Source organism: Aureobasidium namibiae, assembly GCF_000721765.1.
Source record: "Aureobasidium namibiae CBS 147.97 unplaced genomic scaffold scaffold_11, whole genome shotgun sequence".
Lineage (NCBI taxonomy): Eukaryota > Fungi > Ascomycota > Dothideomycetes > Dothideales > Saccotheciaceae > Aureobasidium > Aureobasidium namibiae.
Genome location: NW_013581198.1, coordinates 155,202 through 174,122, shown reverse-complemented (window position 1 = coordinate 174,122; position 18,921 = coordinate 155,202). Strand labels below are relative to the sequence as shown.

Sequence of the window (18,921 nt, the reverse complement as noted above, 5' to 3'; positions counted from 1 at the left end):
CGGACATAAATAGAGGGTAGAGCATTAAGCTATAGAACAATGACAGCTTGTTTCCGGAACGCTCACTGCCATCTGTGTCGAGCGGACATGGTTAGAGCGTCACTTTGCGTTCTATAACTCAGTCCCGGACTTGGTGGGGATAGAGTTGATAATTCTCCGAAGGTACCTTACGCCATACCCATTCGGTCTGATAATAGCATATGAAGAGACATACGTCAGTAGTTTACGAGAAAGCTGATGACATTAGTTGGTCAAATCATGGTTGGGTCACTTCGAAGAACATTGTGTGATTTATTGCCATTGTTTTCCATTCGAGATATAATGATGCAGAAACTGTCCAACCTATCAAATTGGGCATGGGGGTTGCAATCAATGCCTATATAGATCATGCAAGACGACGACTGAAGAGAGGTTCCGGTATCGCTGAGTTACGCAGAGTCTGGAATGTCGTCCAATCTGCGTTCTCGTCGTTGTGATCTTCGAGCCCCTGACTCCGATAATCAACCCATTGCTTACGCTTCTGATCACCTGTACTTGGGACATCGGCGGCAACGATGAGTTTCCGAAGCTTCGGCGCCTGGTTTTTGATAGTTGAAATGCTGCAGTTCTGCGTTACATTGTTGAGCCACAATTCTGTAAGTGAGTTCCAGTGCCTCGTCAAGTGTATCGCTCGATGCCCATCTTCTGCAACGAACGGGTTTGGACCTGCAGTACCGAGCCATGACAACTCGAGTTGGACCAGTGTTTGACTGAAGCTCTGCAAGTAGTCCACGAAGATCTTCCCGAACAGCCGTTCCTGACACTCAGATAGTCGACCCTCGGTGTAAGGACTGAGAATCCCTAGCTTCAACACCTTCAACCTAGACCAAACAGGATCTCTTGAAGCACAAGCTTCTCCATATGCACCAGCTCCTGCCCAGCGAAGATGCATGATACCCATAGCATGGATCGGAGATAGACACACCGTGTGTAGATGCTCAGGATTGATACGTTCGAGGGCGATGCGCAAGATGATGAGTGCGGACTCGATATCGGTACAGCCAGGCCAGGCAGGATCACCATTACAGGTGATGTGAACAGTTTCCACATTCGGTAATAGCTTGAGAATTTCGCACCACTGTTCAAGCAAGTCTTGGTCGATCACACCTGGCTTTTTCTGCACAACAAACTTCCAAGCAACGGGCGGTTCGGCGTATGGACAGTATGCGTCGAGATTGTCAGATATTGTATCACTCCCCCTTCTAGAGCGCGGAGCAGAAGGGTTTGTGCTGCGAGATGATGTCCTTGGTGAATAGCATGCTTTGAGAGGATACGCGATCCTGACTACGAGGTGTCGGCAGCACGACCCGACCCTAATTAGTGCATCCGTGTGTTGACTCCTTCCAGACGGCACCGGCGTGTGGATGTAGATAGTCTCGAGCGCCATCTCATTGAGCTCAATGACTTCATGCAATGCACGAGAAGTCAATCTCAGATGCAACATGTCCTGGGTAGCAAGATACAGCTTGAGGAAGTGCCCAAGACTGGGTCCTTTGGATAGGGTCTGAAGACGAAGAAGCGCTCGTTCTAGCGGCGAAGATATGGTGAGAGTCAGAAGGTGTTAGTGAGGCTTGTCGGAGTTGTCTGAGAGGCTGCCATGGTTGCTCATATATACGAGGCAAAGCGTATGCCTAAGATCCTTGTGGCAGGTAAAGCACGCCATAGTGATGCGTCACCGCTGCAGCTACAATTCACCGCAAGCTTTTACGCATGATATGCACGTCGAGGTGTCACAGGTAAACTCAAGCCAGCTGCTAGCACAGCGATGGTATGATCATGCGATACGCTCATAGGCAGAGTCGCTGAGGTAGTCTTTCTGCGGTCCTTTGACCTTGTATCGCAAGCCCCATCTCTTCATGTTGTCCTCCAGTCTAAAGTCGTAGAAGGCCCAGTACATGTCCTTATCGCACAGGTGATCACCCTTGGCAATCCAGCGTTGGTCAAGAAAAGAAAATTCTAGTTCGTGGAACAGGTAGTCGACCTCTTCGTCGGTCTCAGGTGCTGGCTCCTTGACGAACCAGATTGCGATCTTCTCGTCATCAGGGCTGAAGCGGTATACGTATTTCCGGTTGGCTAGAAGCTTGTAGCCCTGCTCTGTCACAAGCTCTCCTTGTTCGTGGTAGAGCAGGGATTTGCCATCGAATGCGCTGTGAGGCTTGAAAGTGGCAGTACCGGTGAATTCTCCAGAAGGAAAGCCAGGTAGGGCGCTGGTGAGTGAGCGGCGGAGCTTCCATGTGCCAGAAAAGCTCTTGAAGATGGACTCCAGCGGCGGCATCGGTGGTTCGAGGAGAGGCATGCTGTGAACGTGGTCTATTGACTTGGCATCTCTTGCTCGTCTCTCAAGGAAGTTCAGCGTTGAGCATGCAATATGGCCCGTGCACCCAGTATACCAAACACATGTATCATCGCCAGGTGAAGAGCTACATAGATCTGGTCGCACCGTAGCAGCTCGTCCATCTCCTTGTTACTGTCTCGCGGCATTCTCTTCTTGACAGATCACATGCTCTGTTGAACGTGTAAGCGTGTTGGAAGGACTGCCACAGCATAGGACAGCTACACTGACGACGAAACAATGAATTCGGAAGGTTGGAAACAGGCTTCGCTGATTAAGTTGTTATGATACAAGAAAGGGTAAAAGTAGGATCCTCCGTCATGCTGCAGTGTAACTCGCATAAATCGTATGCATTGTGGTCGTTGATGTGTTGTACAGGTGGGCATCAGATTTACTTCTTGTCGGCCTTGTCAAGGTCGGCCTTGTCCTTTGCGAGCTGGGCCTCGCCCTTCTTGACCTTCTCTCTCAGAGCCTGGAGCTTCTCGGCCTCTTGACGCTTGACGTAGAGGTTCTCTGCAGCTTCCTCGCGCTTCGTGAAGGCATCGCCCGAGGCAGCACCGCCGGATCTGGGCGAACCGGAATCACCAGCAGCCATCATACGGGGAGCAATCGAGAAGCGGGCCACCTGGGGGTTGGCGACGAGAGGGCGGGCAACGCGAGCGATTCTGAGTGCGGAAGACATGGTGTTCTGGGAGGGGATCAGTATGAGGATAGCTTGTGGTAGTAGTAAGGTGTGACTGACTGTGTGGTTGAGGGTGGTGGATGAGATTGAAATGGGTAGTACAGAGTGATTTGTTTGTGTATGAGTTTGTGAGGGAAGTGTAAGAGAAGAAGAGGAAGGAGCTACTGGCAGAAGCTCAGGTGATGAGCCAATGGGCGTGCACCTTGTTTTGGAAAGAGGCTACGTCACAGCCATCGGTCATCGGCCCGGAGCTGAGAAGCTCAGGGCTGAAGCGGAGTGAGAGCACCACCATTACACAAAAACCTTCTCAACCAAACCTCGGGCGCCTACCACTTGTACATTCCATTGCATTGTCCTTGTAAGTTGCATCTCGTGTCGAACTCCGCCCGTTCTTCCCTACTCTCCATCTCGGCCGGCCAACGTCAGCTCATCGAGCTTCCCCCACATGTTCATGGATTGTTGAATTGAGGGGCTCTCAATGAGGGGCGCGTCACATCGCAGCAGTCGCGTTGCAACCACGCCCACGATCGTCAAAAGTTGCATCTATACTTGTTGCGTCGATATGCTGAGGATTCGATGGGCGAAGCCTCAAGGCTCATTCCGCTCTGAGCCAATCCCATGGTCATACCGCACTTCACCGCTCGAGAAACACACTTTCTGCTCATGCCTATCGTCACTGCTACCTGTTCTCGTTCTCTATCGTCACTTCGGCTCAGCAACCCACCATGTCATTGACCATTGCTGACATACGTCACTCTCAGTCTTCGTCCACCATCTCAATCCCACAAGCGTGCATCTGACGCCTGTCACTCTATAAACCACCACATAAACAACTCAACACACATCCGTCAGTATGGTCGGTCTCGGTCCTCGCAGACCCCCTTCGAGAAAGGGTCAGTCACACTTTGTAAAGAGCTAGATACAAACCCGATTTTGACAGCCCACCAGGTTCCATGGCCGATGTGCCCAAGGATCTCCTTGCCCAGATCAAGCACCTTGAAGAGATCTTCACTGTCCCCAAAGAGACACTCGACAAGATTGTCACAAAGTTCGTCAAGGAACTCGAGAAGGGTCTTGCCAAGGAGGGCTCCACAATCGTCAGTATCCACCTATCCATGCTTCACTGACGAGGTAGCTGACACTTGATAGCCCATGAACCCTACATGGTGTATGGGCTTCCCTACTGGTCACGAGACTGGTACATTCCTCGCCCTCGACATGGGCGGCACCAACCTCCGTGTCTGTGAGATCCACCTGCCCGAGGAGAAGGGAGAGTTCGACATCATCCAGTCCAAGTACCGCATGCCCGAGGAGCTCAAGACCGGTACCGCCGACGAGCTTTGGGGCTACATCGCCGATTGTTTGCAGCAATTCATCGAATACCACCACGAGGGCGAGAAGCTCGACAAGCTTCCTCTCGGGTTCACCTTCTCCTACCCTGCCACCCAGCACTACATCGACCACGGTATTCTGCAAAGATGGACCAAGGGCTTCGACATCGATGGTGTTGAGGGTGAGGACGTTGTTCCTCCCTTCGAGAAGGCTTTGGCCGAGCGCGGTGTCCCCATCAAGCTCACTGCTTTGATCAACGACACCACCGGTACTCTGATCGCCTCCGCCTACACCGACACTGAGATGAAGATCGGATGTATCTTCGGTACTGGATGTAACGCTGCCTACATGGAGAACTGCGGTTCTATCCCCAAGCTGGCTCACATGAACCTCGATCCCGAGCTCCCTATTGCCATCAACTGCGAGTACGGCGCTTTCGACAACGAGCACGAGGTTCTTCCTCTCACCAAGTACGACCACCAAATCGACGAGGAATCCCCTCGCCCTGGCCAACAGGCCTTCGAGAAGATGATTGCTGGTCTGTACCTCGGTGAGATTTTCCGTCTCGTCCTGCTCGACATGCACGAGGGAAAGCACATGTTCGAGGGCCAGAGCGTCGACAAGCTCAAGAAGCCTTACAACATTGACGCCTCTGTCCTTGCCGCTATCGAGGAAGATCCTTTCGAGAACTTGTCCGAGACCGCTGAGTTGATGCGCACTCAGTTCAACCTCCAGTGCAACAAGCCCGAGCTTGAGCTGGTTCGCCGTCTTGCCGAGCTGATCGGAACTCGTGCTGCACGTCTGTCAGCCTGTGGTGTCGCTGCCATCTGCAAGAAGAAGGGTTACAAGACTGCTCACGTTGGTGCCGACGGTTCGGTGTTTAACAAGTACCCTCACTTCAAGGCCCGTGGTGCCCAGGCCCTCCGCGAGATGCTGGACTGGCCAGAGAAGAAGAGCAAGCGTGATGCCGACCCCGTCGAGATCATGACTGCCGAGGATGGAAGTGGTGTTGGTGCCGCTTTGATCGCTGCCCTTACGCTCAAGAGAGTCAAGGAGGGCCAGCTTGCTGGTATCAAGGATGCCAAGTCCATGCTCGACTTCTAAGCGTGTTGAATATCATGATGGACAGTGGTTAATTCTTGAGCTCTTTTTTTGCTAGAGGCGCTTCCTCTCAGTAGCTGCACATTGCACAAAATGAAACGAATCTTCTTTAATGATCGTGAGTTCAATGGTATATGCTGTTCTTACATGACACCAAGGACTGAAGGACGCATACCTTCTCAACACTGTTCAACTCACGCAAATATTACTTGTCGTCTCGCGAGCTGATGAAGGACGAATGTCGAGAAAGCTATACTACGACTGCTATTACCAACATCTACATAATCGTGAAGCGACCGCAATCCACATGTTCATGAACTTCTGTTCCAGCCAAATCCCAATCGTTGCAAACAATATCGATGCTTCAACACTCGACACTCTTTTACTTTGAAGCAACAGCACAAGCTCCCATATCGAGCTTCTGAATAGCAGCCTCCGGTCTGATATCAAAGTCAAAAATATCGATAGGAAGACCCAGAGTAGTGCAAGCATTGGGGATCTGCAAAAAAAATAGTCAGCAAGCATTCTACCAAAATCAGACCGAAGAAGAAAGAGCAAAATACTCACATCAACAATACCAGCAATATGCCCTTGCACAGGCGCACAACTCAACAACAAATAAATCTGCTGATCGGAATACCCATACCTCCTCAAATACTCAATACACCTCAACACGGTCTGTCGATACGCAACCGTGGTATCCAAATAATGCTGTTTGCCCTCCGAATCCACCGAAAAGCCCTCAAAGTAGATGTGTCTGCCAGGACCAAAGTTTGGCTCCACGGCACCAGGAATGTAGATGGGGGATTTCAGACTCAAGTGGTTGACGCCATCTTTCATGACTGAAAACTTTATGGTGATGACGCCGGCCATTTCGATGGCGCCGCAAAAGGAGATTTCGCCGTCGCCCTGGGAGAAGTGCAGGTCGCCTACGCTGAACTTGGCGCCGGGGACGTGGACGGGGAGGTAGACCTTGCTGCCGCGAGAGAGGTTTTTGATGTCGCAGTTTCCGCCGTGTTCGGGCCTGCCGGGGATGGTTCTTGCTCCCTCTTCGCCGACTCTTTTTGTGAGGGTGTCATCTGCAGCACCGGCGTGGACGTTGGTGGGGTTGGGTGGTTGGGCTACGTCGCGGGCCATGTGGGAGCATTCGGAGATCAGTTGGCCTTCGCGGCGGTTCCATTCTGCGAGGATCTCGGCGGAGGGTGCGCAGCCGAGGATACCAGGGTGGATGAGGCCAGGGAAGCGGACGTGGGGGATGTGGCGGGAGGAGCAGAAGATGCCTTCGAAGTCCCAGATGGCTTTTGATCTGTCGTCTTGCTCGTCAGTCTTTCTTTTCCCTCCCTCCTACTTGGTATTTCTTCAGCTGGAGAAGCAACTCACGCATCAGGATACAACTCATCCAAAAATCCACCTCCATTCTCCTTTGCAAAAATACCCGTGAAACCCCAGGGTTGGTCTTGCAAGGGTTGCACATCCTGAATCTCCACAACCAATACATCTCCAGGCTCTGCGTTTTCGATCTCAAAAGGACCGCTGAGGTAATGGATTTTGGTCAGGTCGACATTCTTGACGTCGTCGGCTGAATCGTCGTTTTTGATCTGGCCGCCTGTCCAGTCTACGCACTCGATTTTTACCACTTCGCCGTCGGCGATTTTGCCGGCTGAGGGGACTGCAAGGAGAGGTTAGTGAGATTGGGAAGGAAGGAAAGGGGAAAGGAAGTGGTACTATCGGGGTGCCAGCGGTTCTGAGAAGTGTTAGTCGAGCTTGTAATGTGGTATTATAGAGTATGAGATATTACATGAAGCTGAGGCTGAGAGGCAGCATCCTTCTCCAAGTCGACTTTGGCAGCATATCTGATCTCTGATTTGCCCATCTTGGCGAGTTGAGGTAGAATAAATGTTTATTGATAGCAATCGAAGCTTGGAATATAGAGGAGAGAGGAAAGCTTCAAGGAGGGGTAAGAGTTCACATATTATATATTAGAGCTCGATCAGTCATGAGGAGTAGTCAACCTTCATCCCGGCCGGCCTCTGGTGGATTGGCAAGAGATAAGCAATTGACCGCAGACAGGAGCGGCAGGTGTACAGATATCGTCACGAAACAAACCAAGATGTGGGGTAGCTTGCTCCATAGAGGGGTATTTACACACAGTGCACGGATGGGCGGACCGATACCGCTGGATATAACTCGGAGCTATGTACTGATGACACGGGGTTTGTATTGCGATTGTTCTGTGTCATGTTGTTGCATTCGATCGTGAGTGCTACTTTTTGGGCTGTACTTGTAATCCGGTCATGTCTAGGTAAACTGACGGCCCTTGATCGTCGTCGTATCAGGTTTCTCACCCTCCTTGGTCGATATGATGTTCAGTGCATCTAGCTTGTCCAGGGGGAGCTTCAAAAACTCATGCTTGTTGCGCCAATGGGCTTGCGTTTCGGCAAAGTTGGTCCATTGTTCGGGTTGCGGAGGTGGATCCGTGACCTTTGTGATCAGGAAGGCAGTCGAAGCTTCAGCAATACCATAGATGAGGACACCGAGAAGAGGGATTTTCAGGAAGACGAAGAAGCCAACTCCAAATCCGAAAAGCACGCCTTCGCGGTCGTGGAACCAGATCTTCTTTTGCTGAGGGGTGAAGCGGATGCGCGAAAAGTAGGGCTCGAGCTGTGTTGTCTGTAAGGATTCAAGTCTATCGTGAAAACGGAATCGAACGTACCAATTCTCTCATCAAACTCCTGGAAGCAAAGTAGCTTTGGAGGAATTGAACCAGGTATCGCTTGGGCAGGAAGACGGAACTGCCAAAGATGAGGATGGCAGGCTGCAGACCGACTTGCTTGTTGAAGGTGTAGAAGGACGCAGCGGGGAGCACAAAACGACCGACATATGGCAGCAGTGAGAGCACGTAGACGGCTAAGGAGATGCCAGCCTTGCGACCGTAACGCATCAAGAACTTGATGGCGGCTTGCTTGGGAGCGTTCTGCGAGGGCTTGTCTCCTGCAGCAGGAGCAGGACCATGGTGGGTGTATTGGCGCATGTTGGGATAGTACATGGCACGGAGCGAGTCTGGATCCTCGCCCTTGTGCTTTTGGACGTAGGTCTCGTCGACCCATCTGAGCGATTCCATGAACCTGGTACAATCAGTACGGGCCCTCTTGAGCCGGACGATCTCGAGGGCTTACATGTTGTCCAGAGAGGGACTGATGTATCTCATGAAACTCATGAGGAAGAAGGGCAACTGTAGCACAGAATGCTCGAGGAACTCGAGGCCATCCATGATTTCCTCATCCCATCCTGAGCTTTTTAGATCGGTGAACAGTCCGAGGAAGGCAATCAGCACACGAACTCCAACAGCCTAATACGATGAGTTAGATGATTGCCTTGGTGGGTCATGGAAAAGGACGAGGTGGGAGGCGTACGGGGATGGCGACGAGGACACGAATGGCAATGCCGGCTGCAACAGCAAGAGCAGCCTGTCTGTAGTGCTCAGAGGTAAAGAGCTTGGGGTTCTGCAATGCTCGGTAGGCTTGGATGTGTCAGTCAAGCTGTACAGGCACGCGACAGTGGACTAGACTTTCTTACCACCAACTACGGTGAGCTGCGCACCACGAAGGATGGCATTTGGGTCAAAGTTCGACATGGCCCTTCTGTTATCCTGTGATTTGGATGCAGCAAGGACAAGATGGTGTCGTTCAATTCAACATTTTGCTTGGACTTGCAGGCTGCAAGCTCATCATTGACGCGTCTGCCGACGTCATGGTGGTGGAACGGCGTCCGCCAAAGGCCGATGTCCCGACTGAACCATCCAGGGGTTTGCTGTTGAGGGGACGGCCCTGACGGTTATCATGCCAGACGTTGATATTGTCATGATAAGCATACTACATTATCTATATGTTTATACAGATGCTCATGCTGTTTTCAGACGGGAGAGAAGATGTATTTGTTAGGACATGGGATCTAGCCTGACTCGGACAAGTCATAATAAGATAGCTCCTGACTCTGGACCAAATGTCTCCACCTGAAACAACTAGAGAACAGCCTCATATAGATCTAGCACAGGCTTGTTACGTAGTGATGCCTTGCATAAAATGACTCCTTAAATTGCTGGCAACCTTTTTTCCAGTGGCTCCATGCCCCGCTTGAAAAAGGCAAGGCAGTGTTGGAATGAAGGCGCTCGTCTCGCTCAGCTGGACTGTCTAGACCTCGATCACTCAATCATCCCTCTCACACATCACGCACACCCAAACCCTACCAACAACTCCCCGGGCTGGAGACTTTGGGGGATGCTATGTCTTCGCGGCCGTCGTCCAGCACATCCAAGGATATGCCGTCGGCCTCGGCTCTAGGCCCAGGTCTGCGACGATCTTTCACCCTTCCCTCGAGACTCGCCAACCCGACCAGAGACCATCAACAAGTCGAGATTGGTTCCGCCGACGGGATTGAGACGCTGTTTGTACACCCTTCGGCTAAGATCGTATCCTTCAGCACAGCATCATCTCTGAGATCGCGACCCAGCTCGAGATCGAGCATCGCCAGCTATGATGGAGAAGGTGAATCGACCTCTCTGGAATGGACCTCACCTACCGAACGGACCATGGCTTTGGGTATGATATGGGACAACTGAAGCAAGCGACAGCAGTGTAGCTGACCGGATTGTAGGACCCTTGGAGATATACCGCGTACCTGGCTCAGTCGCATTTCTGCACTCGGGCAGCTTGCTCCACGCCATCCTCCCTCGTTCGCAATGTTGGTGTGTCGACGGCGTCTCCAAGTTCGCCATGCGCGTTCTACCAAACACCTACTACCGTATCGAGTTACCTGGATCCACACAGGAAGATTTGGAACACGTCGAGGTGCTCAAGAAGACACTGGCCAAAGTCTTGTACTACGAGAGAACAGCTTGTCCCTTCCAGAGAGGCTTTGGCCACGACCTGCCAGAAATGCCCAGCAGAAACTCGCGCAGACTGTCAAGAGAGTTGATCGAACCTGCGAAGCGCTGGAAACTTAACAAGGTCTGGAGGCCCGAGGGCGCTGATCTCGAGGAACCGCAACTCTTGCAACCCAACAGAAGTGCCTCGACGTCAGACACAGAACGCTCAGAGATGGACGACAATGCAAGATCAGGGGAGGAGAGTGGAAAAGAGCAGGACACAAGGCCAGCAAGCAGAGACAAGCCAACACAGCTATCTGGACCATTCCCTTCCAAAAAGCTGGCGGCCATGCGCTCGGTTACTGCCCCTCCGCAGCTGAGTCTCGAATCGTCACCTCCATCCAAAGTCAACAAGGTCCGGAAGATGGCTGGCATCTTCGACCAGACTGCTCGGGACACTGCACCATCCCTTACACATCCTCTATCAAGCGCCCTCGTTCCACGACTACCACCTACTCCCGAATCTGACGATGACCACGATCTACCTCTCAGTTCCCCCGACTACCATATTCATGAAGATATTACGAGCGAAGAATCTGTCAATTCAGCCACAGTGCGACCAATCGCGGTCGTGGCGGATGAAGATGGCCATCCAAGGTTCTCGGAACCTTTGATTATCGTCGAAGCACATGAAGAGCCTGTACTCGATCAGTCTGACACACTATCTCAGTCTGACCCCGACGCACAAGAGGAAGCTGATGACACAATCACCGGAACACTCCCACCAGACGAACCTCTAGAACAAGCAGTCGCAGGAGCCACAGAAAAGCTGGAAGAAGAACTGGATAACAGCACACCACCCATCACCAAAGCCTCGCAACCACCCCTCTCAAACCCTACCGAGCAACCTTCAACAGCACCACCATCCACATCAACAACCGAAACCACCTCCTACGTAACCTTCACAGCTTCCTCACCAGCCCTCTCCACAACCTCCCTCTCAACAGCAGCATCCTGGTCCACCCTCCCCGTCCTCACCCCCTCTGAAGCAACCGACCTACTGCGCCAACGTCGTCGCGCACCCTCTCAATCACCCTCACCTTCTACTCGTACTTCGTCCTCTCCACCTCCCGCCTCTGTCTCTGTGTCTACACCCGCCAAACCCACCTCCTCAACCACCGCTCTCACCAAAACCTCTCCAGCCCTTCTCGTTCGCAAAACCTGCGCTTTGTTTTTGGGTCCACCGGCGAATCTCGTAGCTACTATGCTCAGGATAGCAGCGAGATTGGTTGCTAGCGGCGCGCTGAATCTGGCTGAACCAGCTTTCCACGATTTGTTTGCCGTGGCTGGAGGAGGTGGTGCGGCGAATGCTGCTGCTACTGCGGCGGCGGGGAGATTGAGAGGGCATAGACGAGTACCAGGGAGTTGGGACTTGAGTGATGATGATGAGGACTGGGGTTTCTAGGATTGAGATGAAGATTACGAGATGCGTTTTTTCCCTATGTTTTTCTTTTCTGCGGCATTGGCATTCCCACGTTACGATACCCCCTATACTCAGATTGATTTTGCATTTTTTGTTGTTTTTCTTTCCTTTTGATCGCGCATATGCTAGACAATCATGATGGCAGTCACAGTTCAACTTCTTGATATTTTCTCTGAACGTGAATTCTGATCGTGTTCTTCCATTCATCTCTAGCAATGAAATATTGTGTAGCAACCACCTGTCTAATAAAATCTCCTCTGTTCATCTCGCCGATCAGTGCTGAGTCCACTCCGCTGTCCTGCGTCTATCACTCATATAATATTTCGAGATTTCTCAATCAATAATGATGCACTCCAACCCACCCTTCCTAACTTGTTGACTCGAGGTCTTAGAAACCTCCTGAGCCGTAGATTGAGATACAGGAGTGCTGATTAAAGGCACCTCAAAGACTTCAAGATCGATTATCTCTGTAGTACTCAGACTTGTCTGCTGATCGACATGGTCGGGGTTGACGTTCTCCCCAGTGACTGCAATAACACGGGAAGACTCGATGCTGACGGATTCGAATCCCTGGTGAGAAGTGGATGTGCTCTGAGGAGAGCTTGCCTGAATCATGATCGGAAGCGAGACTGTTGGACCTCGTCTGGTGGCCATGTTCTTGCGATGAGCCTTGGCGAGCTGCACTCCAAGAGCGAATGCAACCTTGCGATCGACTCCGTTTCCAATCTGATACCATTGCTGGCTAGGCGTACCCAGAACGACCTCATTGTCAGGCAAACCTTGAACCCTACGCGCCTCCATCACCGTCATTGTGCGATGCTGGTCGTAGTGCAGTGTACGGCCGAGAAAGGAATCGTGAGGCTTGATGTCCGTGGTCAAACAACCAACTAGACGGTTTGGAAAAATTCTGGACCATGATTTACTGTTCTCTCCAGCACGGTTCTTGTTCTGCCAGGCGTACTCATCGATAGCGTTCTGAGACATCCTCCCCGATTTCACAGCCTTGATAAAACCCGATCCGTAAGGCCATCGAGGAATCATGGAGATGAGTGCTCGCTTGCGTACACTTTCGTATCTGCAAGTTCGATGATCAGGTGCTGCGATACATGTTTGAACATGGCTGTCGCCAATATCTGGGAGATCTTGAAAAGCTTCCTTCGCTGTGAGAGATACAAAGGGGCAGACATCGTACTTGCGTTTCCCAAAAGGCAAGCCGTTCGATGCATTGCCGATCGCCCTACAGTATGTCTCCAGCTCTTTACAGCTGTGCGTCTGGGGCGGAGGAATTGGTGGCTTATACCCTGGCGCTGTGGCGATGATGAAGATGCGTTGACGTGATTGACAGGACCCATAATGTCCAGGGTCCATAAGCAGCTGTTGAACCTGGTATCCCATGCTCACAAGGCAGCAAAGGACTTGCGAGAATACATTCAGGTCTTTGGCGTTTCCTGGATTTCTCGCCATGCCAATGACATTTTCAAGTACCAGGTACTTGGGCATATAGAAGTCGACATATGAACAGACCGAAGCAACCAGAGAGCAATTCCTCAGCGACCGGACACTGGTTCGATCTCGTTGCAACACGGAGAAACCGGGACAGGGCGACCCAGCTGCGAGTACATCAACGTCGCCGATAGTGGCAACTCGACTGTTTTCGGTGTCCCGGATAGCTTTGCTCAGGTAGTCGTTGACGCTACCGAGGAAAAGGCTAAGCTTTTCTGGCTCGTCAGTGTTCGCCCTGTACGAATGAAGAGCTCTTTCAGCCCAGTCGACGCCCCACTTGAAATCGAGGCCTCCACCTTCCTCTAGACCTCTGTCGAAAGACCCGCTCCCGCAGAAGATTCCCATCCCCTTGAGTTTGCTGTCTGCATCGATCTTGTGATCAACAAAGCTCCATGCAGGAGCCGAAGAGTTGACAACGTACCAATGATCACCTGCCCCATCACGATCGTAAGGCGATCTGACGTCGTCCAGACTGGCAAAGGTGGCCACCCTGCAGTGCCGAGTGACTGATTCTGGATCAACATCGAATATATCATCAGTCAATGACAATTGATTAGGAGCAGCCTGCTTGTCGCCCAGATCGCGGTGACAGCGGAGAAAGGCCTGGAGAGTAACTGTTTGGCGGTTGAAGCCACGGATGACCGCAGGCTCTAACGACTCCTTGCCATCAATGAGCTTGTACATAAGCACTGTATCACCGATTGCGAAATCTTGCTTGACTTTGTCCATCTCTGTCTTGATGTTGTTGCATCCACATTGGAAGTCCGATCGCTGTAGTTGCACAAAGTCATAGGCTCCTAAGGTTGGCTCCGTTCGAAATTTCTGCCTTACGAAGAAGCAATCTTTGGACTCCTCAGGGTTAGTAATAAACCAGTTGACGGTGACAATCGTCTGAACAAGCTCCACGTCAATTGAATCTTTGCCACAGGAGCAATTATCACTCAAAAACAGCTCGTTCTTGTATGGATAATATCCATGGCCTAGCGTAGTGTCGGACGGCTCATAGAGCCACAAGACGTCAAGTTTCTGTGCGCCGGACTTGGAAGACCGGATCGCTTGCACATAAGCATACCAGTGAGCGCCAGTTGAATGTCTCCACTGAGTTTGCGTTTCCGCGGCAATACTCACGATATCTCCTCTTCGGATGACTTTTTTCTGGAGAGAGTGTTCTGGAGCAGGTGTTTGCCGACAATTCAATGGTTTGAGGCCTAATTCGATCCTCCTGCTTTCTTGCTTTTGTAAGGTGGCAATACTGACCTCAGACAAGACCTGCATCTGGCCATGGAAAGGCATCTTGTGGAAAAGGTCGTACACGAATGGGGTCACGACCGTCTTTCCGTACGCCGTCTTCTCCATTCTGATGGCTTTGAGTTGCTTGGTATCTGTCTCGCCAAATATGGGCTCGTCGAGAAGCTGGTCATTCACACTGTAGCATTCCTTGATGATGAAACCTAGATTGGCGCAAAAGGCCTGACCAAAGTCGGTTGATTTGTGTTGCTCTAACCAGTCCTTGAGAGCGGAAGATGATCCGTGCTTCTGGTTCAAGTAGGGGTAGAAGGTCCGTCGAAACATGCTGAAGGTGACAGGTCGCTCGGAGTCTTCGAGAAAGTCTACCACGTACTTCGTAAATTGTGAAATCCAGACAAATGTGTCGTGGTAGCGCTTGTACTGGCTGGCAGGGGATCCGAGCTCATACCAGACGTTTGCTTTGGCGCCCAAGGTTGTTTGAATACAAGCAGAGACTCCATCACTCTCATTCCCGTAACCCTCAATTGCCAGACAGTCGAATGCAACACCCCGAACAGGTCGTTGTACGCCATCGATGCTTAGAATCCCATCGAAAAGAAGTTCATTCACACCATCCTCATTCTTCAGGAGGTGCAGAGGACAGAGTTCATAGGCATGTCTGTGACTGGCGCCGTTACGATATATGCTGTAGTCATTCAATTCCCAGATGTTGTACTCATGCTGAGAGCGGTTCTGGGAATTCCAGATGATGGCTAAAGCATTGATTGCTTCACGATCCGAACCAGCATGAGGACGACGATCTCCGGAGTAGTGAGAAGGAGGGAAACAGAGGGCGCCGCCCTGAACGGATACTTTCTGTCGCTTCGGATCCGGCGGTTCAGACGCAGTAGCATCGTGGAGGTCCTCCAACCTTCGCTTTGTTGATTCATCGCGTGAGCTTGGGGAATCTGTGGGCTCTGGAGTAGGATATGCGAGAGGTGGCATACTTCGAGGATGGGAGCATGTACATGTGAAAGATGTTGAAACAATGTGATGAACAATTGATGCAATGATGAAGACAAGTAGCGACTGAAAGAATCACGAGTGTGATGATCAATCAATCAATCAGCAAGTGAAGGAAGGCAGGAGCTCGCGTTCGCTCCTGCATACTGGAGGATTGATCCCTTGCAGTCAGGTTGTCTTGCATAGTGAAGAAAGGAAGCGAAGTAAGGACGCGACGTGACAAAGATGGAGCTTGAGTGGATCACCTTTCTAGAGGGATAACTGTAATAATGAAGGCCGAGATTATATGCGGCTCGATTGTGCCTTTGTCTACGAAGTGGGGATACAAGCGCGGCTGGTAGGTTGCGAACAGATGGCCATCTTGTTGGCATCGTGTGTGTCATCCCGCATGCGCTGGGTCGAATTGACCAAATTCTTGACTCAACTCGCAACTTTATTCTCTACGCGACAATATCACTATGGCACCCAAGAAGAAGGCCGCCCAGGCTGACAAAGGCCGTGTTGAGGAAGAGGTCGAGGAGCCGCTCCAGGCTGTGGTATGTAGTCTTACACCGTGCAGACTTGCGCAGATACTCATGAAGCACAGATTCTCGCGGACTCATTCGAGACTCGCTTCAGTCCATTCACCCTTGAACGCCCTCGCGTACGTACTCGACTTTGCCCTTGAGCATGAGGCAAACACCTTCTAAAAATCGCAGTGTCTGCTTCCTCTAGCCAACACTCCCTTGATCGAATACACCTTCGAGTTTCTGGCCAACGCTGGAGTCGATGAAGTCTTTGTTTACTGTGGCGCCCATACCGACCAGGTCGAGGAGTACATCCAGCAATCCAAATGGACTTCCAAGGTTTCTCCCTTCAACAACGTCGAGATTGTTCGCTCCTCGTCCAACTCGATCGGTGACGCTATGCGCGACCTCGACGCGCGCGCTGTTCTTACTGGCGACTTCCTGATCGTTTACGGTGATGTGGTCAGCAACTTGCCTATCGAAGCTGCCATTGCCGCCCACCGTCAACGTCGAACCAAGGACAAGAACGCCATCATGACCATGGTCCTTCGCGAGGCTGGCACTGCTCACCGCACCAAGATGCAGCGTGTTTCGCCTGTCTTTGTACTCGACCCCACCAAGAACCGCTGTCTGCACTACGAGCAGATGCGACCCAACCAGCCCTCACACTTGGTTACACTGGACCCGGATATCTTGAAAGAGCATGACGAACTCGAGGTCAGGGAGGATTTGATCGATTGCGGTATTGATATCTGCACTCCCGACGTTCTTGCGCTCTGGAGTGATAATTTCGACTACGAGGCCCCGAGAAAAGGATTTCTTCACAGTGTCTTGAAAGACTATGAACTGAACGGCAAGACTATTCATACTCACATCGTCGACGAGCACTATGCCGCCAGAGTTAAGAACCTGAGAGCCTACGATGCCGTTACAAAAGACATTTTGAGCAGATGGGCATATCCAATCTGCCCGGACAGCAACCTGGTGCGCGATCAGACCTACAGACTCACTAAAGGAAACGTCTATCGAGAAGAAGGAGTTGTCTTGGCTAGATCATGTCACATTGGCCCAAGGACTGTCATCGGCCGGGCAACAGCAATCGGAGATGGAAGTGAAATATCCAACAGTGTTATTGGCAGGAGGTGTATCATCGGCAGAAACGTAAAGATCAGTGGCGCGTACATCTGGGACGATGCTTCGATCGGTGATGGTACAGTGGTCAAGGACGCTATTGTCGCCAACGAAGCTTCGGTTGGCAAGAAGTGCAACATCATGCCTGGTGCTTTGCTGTCATATGGTGTCTACATCTCTGACGGCATGACAATCAAATCAAGGATCACCAAGGTGAAGCGCGAATCGGGCTACGAACAAGACGAAGTTGTACGCGGAGAGACAGACAAGGAAGTTGTTGGCCAAAAGGGAGAAGGCTTTGAGTATGAAACCTCAGAAGACGAAGAAGAAGACGACCAGGAGCACCACAGCCTACATTCCGCGAGCATCTACAACATGCAAAACCAATCGGCCGAATCAATCTCGACTCTCAACTCAGAGGCTTATAGCGACGAATACGAAGACAGAGCGGCGAAAAGCGCGAGGTCGCAGAGCTTTGGTTCTATTGGATCTGTCGACTCCGAGGACAGCAGAGCTGGGCGTGAGGCTGTCGACTTCCACCACGACGCAGCGGCCAGTATCTACGACTCACTGCAGAAGGGTGATGAAGCGGCCAACATCCAGCTCGAACTTACTGCACTACGTATGTCGGCCAACGCATCGCCACATATGGTGCGTCGCGCAGTGGTGGCAGCGTTTATGAAGCGCATGGCTAGCCTGATCGAAGAAGGCCTCACACCAGCACAAGCGGCCAAGAAGACGATATCGACCCAACAGATGCTGATTGAGCGTACCATGTTCGACCGTGGCGATGCTCACGAAGACAAGGCTGATCAAGTGGACTTCTTGCTGCTCGTACAAGCAGATGTATGCCACCGCGCAGACGGAGAGAAGATTATGCTTCACATCTGTAATGAGCTGTACATGGGCGATGCACTAGAGTTCGAGGGAGTCATGCAATGGTGGGCGGACGAGAAGAACGAGGCCAGCGACGAATTGAAGCAGATCAAGCTTGCTATGGGCCAGTTTGTGGATGCTATCAAGGCTGCGGAGGAGAGTGAGGAAGAGAGTAGCGAAGAAGAGACGGAGAGCGAGGAAGAAAGCGACGACGAGTAGATTAGACGATACCCATGAAACCACAAGTACTTGACAGTGCATCGACCAGTGCACCTGAACAGTATCTTCAACAGCAGTTGACAAAGCGGTTGTCTGTTCAAAGAAGAAAGAGTGGAACAAAGCATCGAGTCGGTGGCACCTTCTTGGCGTCGGTCAATTGCGTGGAATGTCTCAAAGCCGGGTTCAGAAAGTTGCATCTGTGGCAGCCAGTCGATCTCGGGTGAAGGAGGCAGAAGAACGCCTTTGACGCAGATTCGAATCAGTCACCTCAGTGTCTTCTGGAAAGCACAATAACACACCGTGTGGCTCCGTAATCACTTTCTCCCGTCACCTGCCAGTGCAGTTTTGTCAGCCGTCACAGTCATCTTCACCCACACGCCAATCGCTCAAGGCTGCCCCTCTCCACACTGCGACTCGCTCTCCCTCTTCCGTCATAAACGGCCCTGGCGACTGTTTCGTCGCCACATATCGCAACCACGCCTCCCATCACCCGCAAACGCAAACTGCTGTCGCCGGACACGGCCGCGAAGCAGAAACCAAAGATCCATCATCCCGCCAACTCTCCCGTCGCCTCCGACACACCCGACCCCCTCTCTGCCAAGC

The 18,921-nt window shown here is 51.7% G+C and overlaps 8 protein-coding genes across 8 annotated transcripts; 3 read left to right on the top strand and 5 right to left on the bottom strand.

Annotated features, from left to right (window-relative positions):
• Positions 1-385: 385 nt before the first annotated feature.
• On the bottom strand, positions 386-1,582 carry M436DRAFT_49242 (uncharacterized protein; the record flags this gene model as incomplete). Its single annotated transcript, XM_013570703.1, has 1 exon — positions 386-1,582. A coding segment is annotated over one exon (1,197 nt), but the record flags the coding sequence as incomplete, so codon positions are not given.
• A 231-nt stretch (positions 1,583-1,813) lies between these two features.
• M436DRAFT_49063 (uncharacterized protein) lies at positions 1,814-2,314 on the bottom strand (the record flags this gene model as incomplete). Its single annotated transcript, XM_013570658.1, has 1 exon — positions 1,814-2,314. One exon carries the CDS (start codon positions 2,312-2,314, stop codon positions 1,814-1,816), a length of 501 nt encoding a protein of 166 aa, XP_013426112.1.
• A 1,592-nt stretch (positions 2,315-3,906) lies between these two features.
• M436DRAFT_49418 (hexokinase) lies at positions 3,907-5,489 on the top strand (the record flags this gene model as incomplete). Its single annotated transcript, XM_013570736.1, has 3 exons — positions 3,907-3,946; positions 4,002-4,150; positions 4,203-5,489. The coding sequence occupies 3 exons, from the start codon at positions 3,907-3,909 to the stop codon at positions 5,487-5,489; spliced, it is 1,476 nt and encodes a 491-aa protein (XP_013426190.1).
• A 379-nt stretch (positions 5,490-5,868) lies between these two features.
• Positions 5,869-7,359, bottom strand: M436DRAFT_49721 (Acetamidase/Formamidase; the record flags this gene model as incomplete). Its single annotated transcript, XM_013570796.1, has 5 exons — positions 5,869-5,985; positions 6,054-6,792; positions 6,867-7,155; positions 7,212-7,230; positions 7,285-7,359. 5 exons carry the CDS (start codon positions 7,357-7,359, stop codon positions 5,869-5,871), a joined length of 1,239 nt encoding a protein of 412 aa, XP_013426250.1.
• A 425-nt stretch (positions 7,360-7,784) lies between these two features.
• On the bottom strand, positions 7,785-9,120 carry M436DRAFT_49875 (uncharacterized protein; the record flags this gene model as incomplete). Its single annotated transcript, XM_013570821.1, has 5 exons — positions 7,785-8,147; positions 8,200-8,611; positions 8,663-8,835; positions 8,900-9,006; positions 9,063-9,120. 5 exons carry the CDS (start codon positions 9,118-9,120, stop codon positions 7,785-7,787), a joined length of 1,113 nt encoding a protein of 370 aa, XP_013426275.1.
• A 648-nt stretch (positions 9,121-9,768) lies between these two features.
• M436DRAFT_73705 (uncharacterized protein) lies at positions 9,769-11,815 on the top strand (the record flags this gene model as incomplete). Its single annotated transcript, XM_013570925.1, has 5 exons — positions 9,769-10,084; positions 10,140-10,264; positions 10,295-10,560; positions 10,600-11,029; positions 11,063-11,815. 5 exons carry the CDS (start codon positions 9,769-9,771, stop codon positions 11,813-11,815), a joined length of 1,890 nt encoding a protein of 629 aa, XP_013426379.1.
• Positions 11,816-12,487: 672 nt separating this feature from the next.
• On the bottom strand, positions 12,488-15,568 carry M436DRAFT_20500 (S-adenosyl-L-methionine-dependent methyltransferase; the record flags this gene model as incomplete). Its single annotated transcript, XM_013570631.1, has 1 exon — positions 12,488-15,568. A coding segment is annotated over one exon (3,081 nt), but the record flags the coding sequence as incomplete, so codon positions are not given.
• Positions 15,569-16,044: 476 nt separating this feature from the next.
• On the top strand, positions 16,045-18,318 carry M436DRAFT_49888 (translation initiation factor-like protein eif-2b epsilon subunit; the record flags this gene model as incomplete). Its single annotated transcript, XM_013570827.1, has 3 exons — positions 16,045-16,122; positions 16,173-16,229; positions 16,285-18,318. 3 exons carry the CDS (start codon positions 16,045-16,047, stop codon positions 18,316-18,318), a joined length of 2,169 nt encoding a protein of 722 aa, XP_013426281.1.
• Positions 18,319-18,921: the final 603 nt, after the last annotated feature.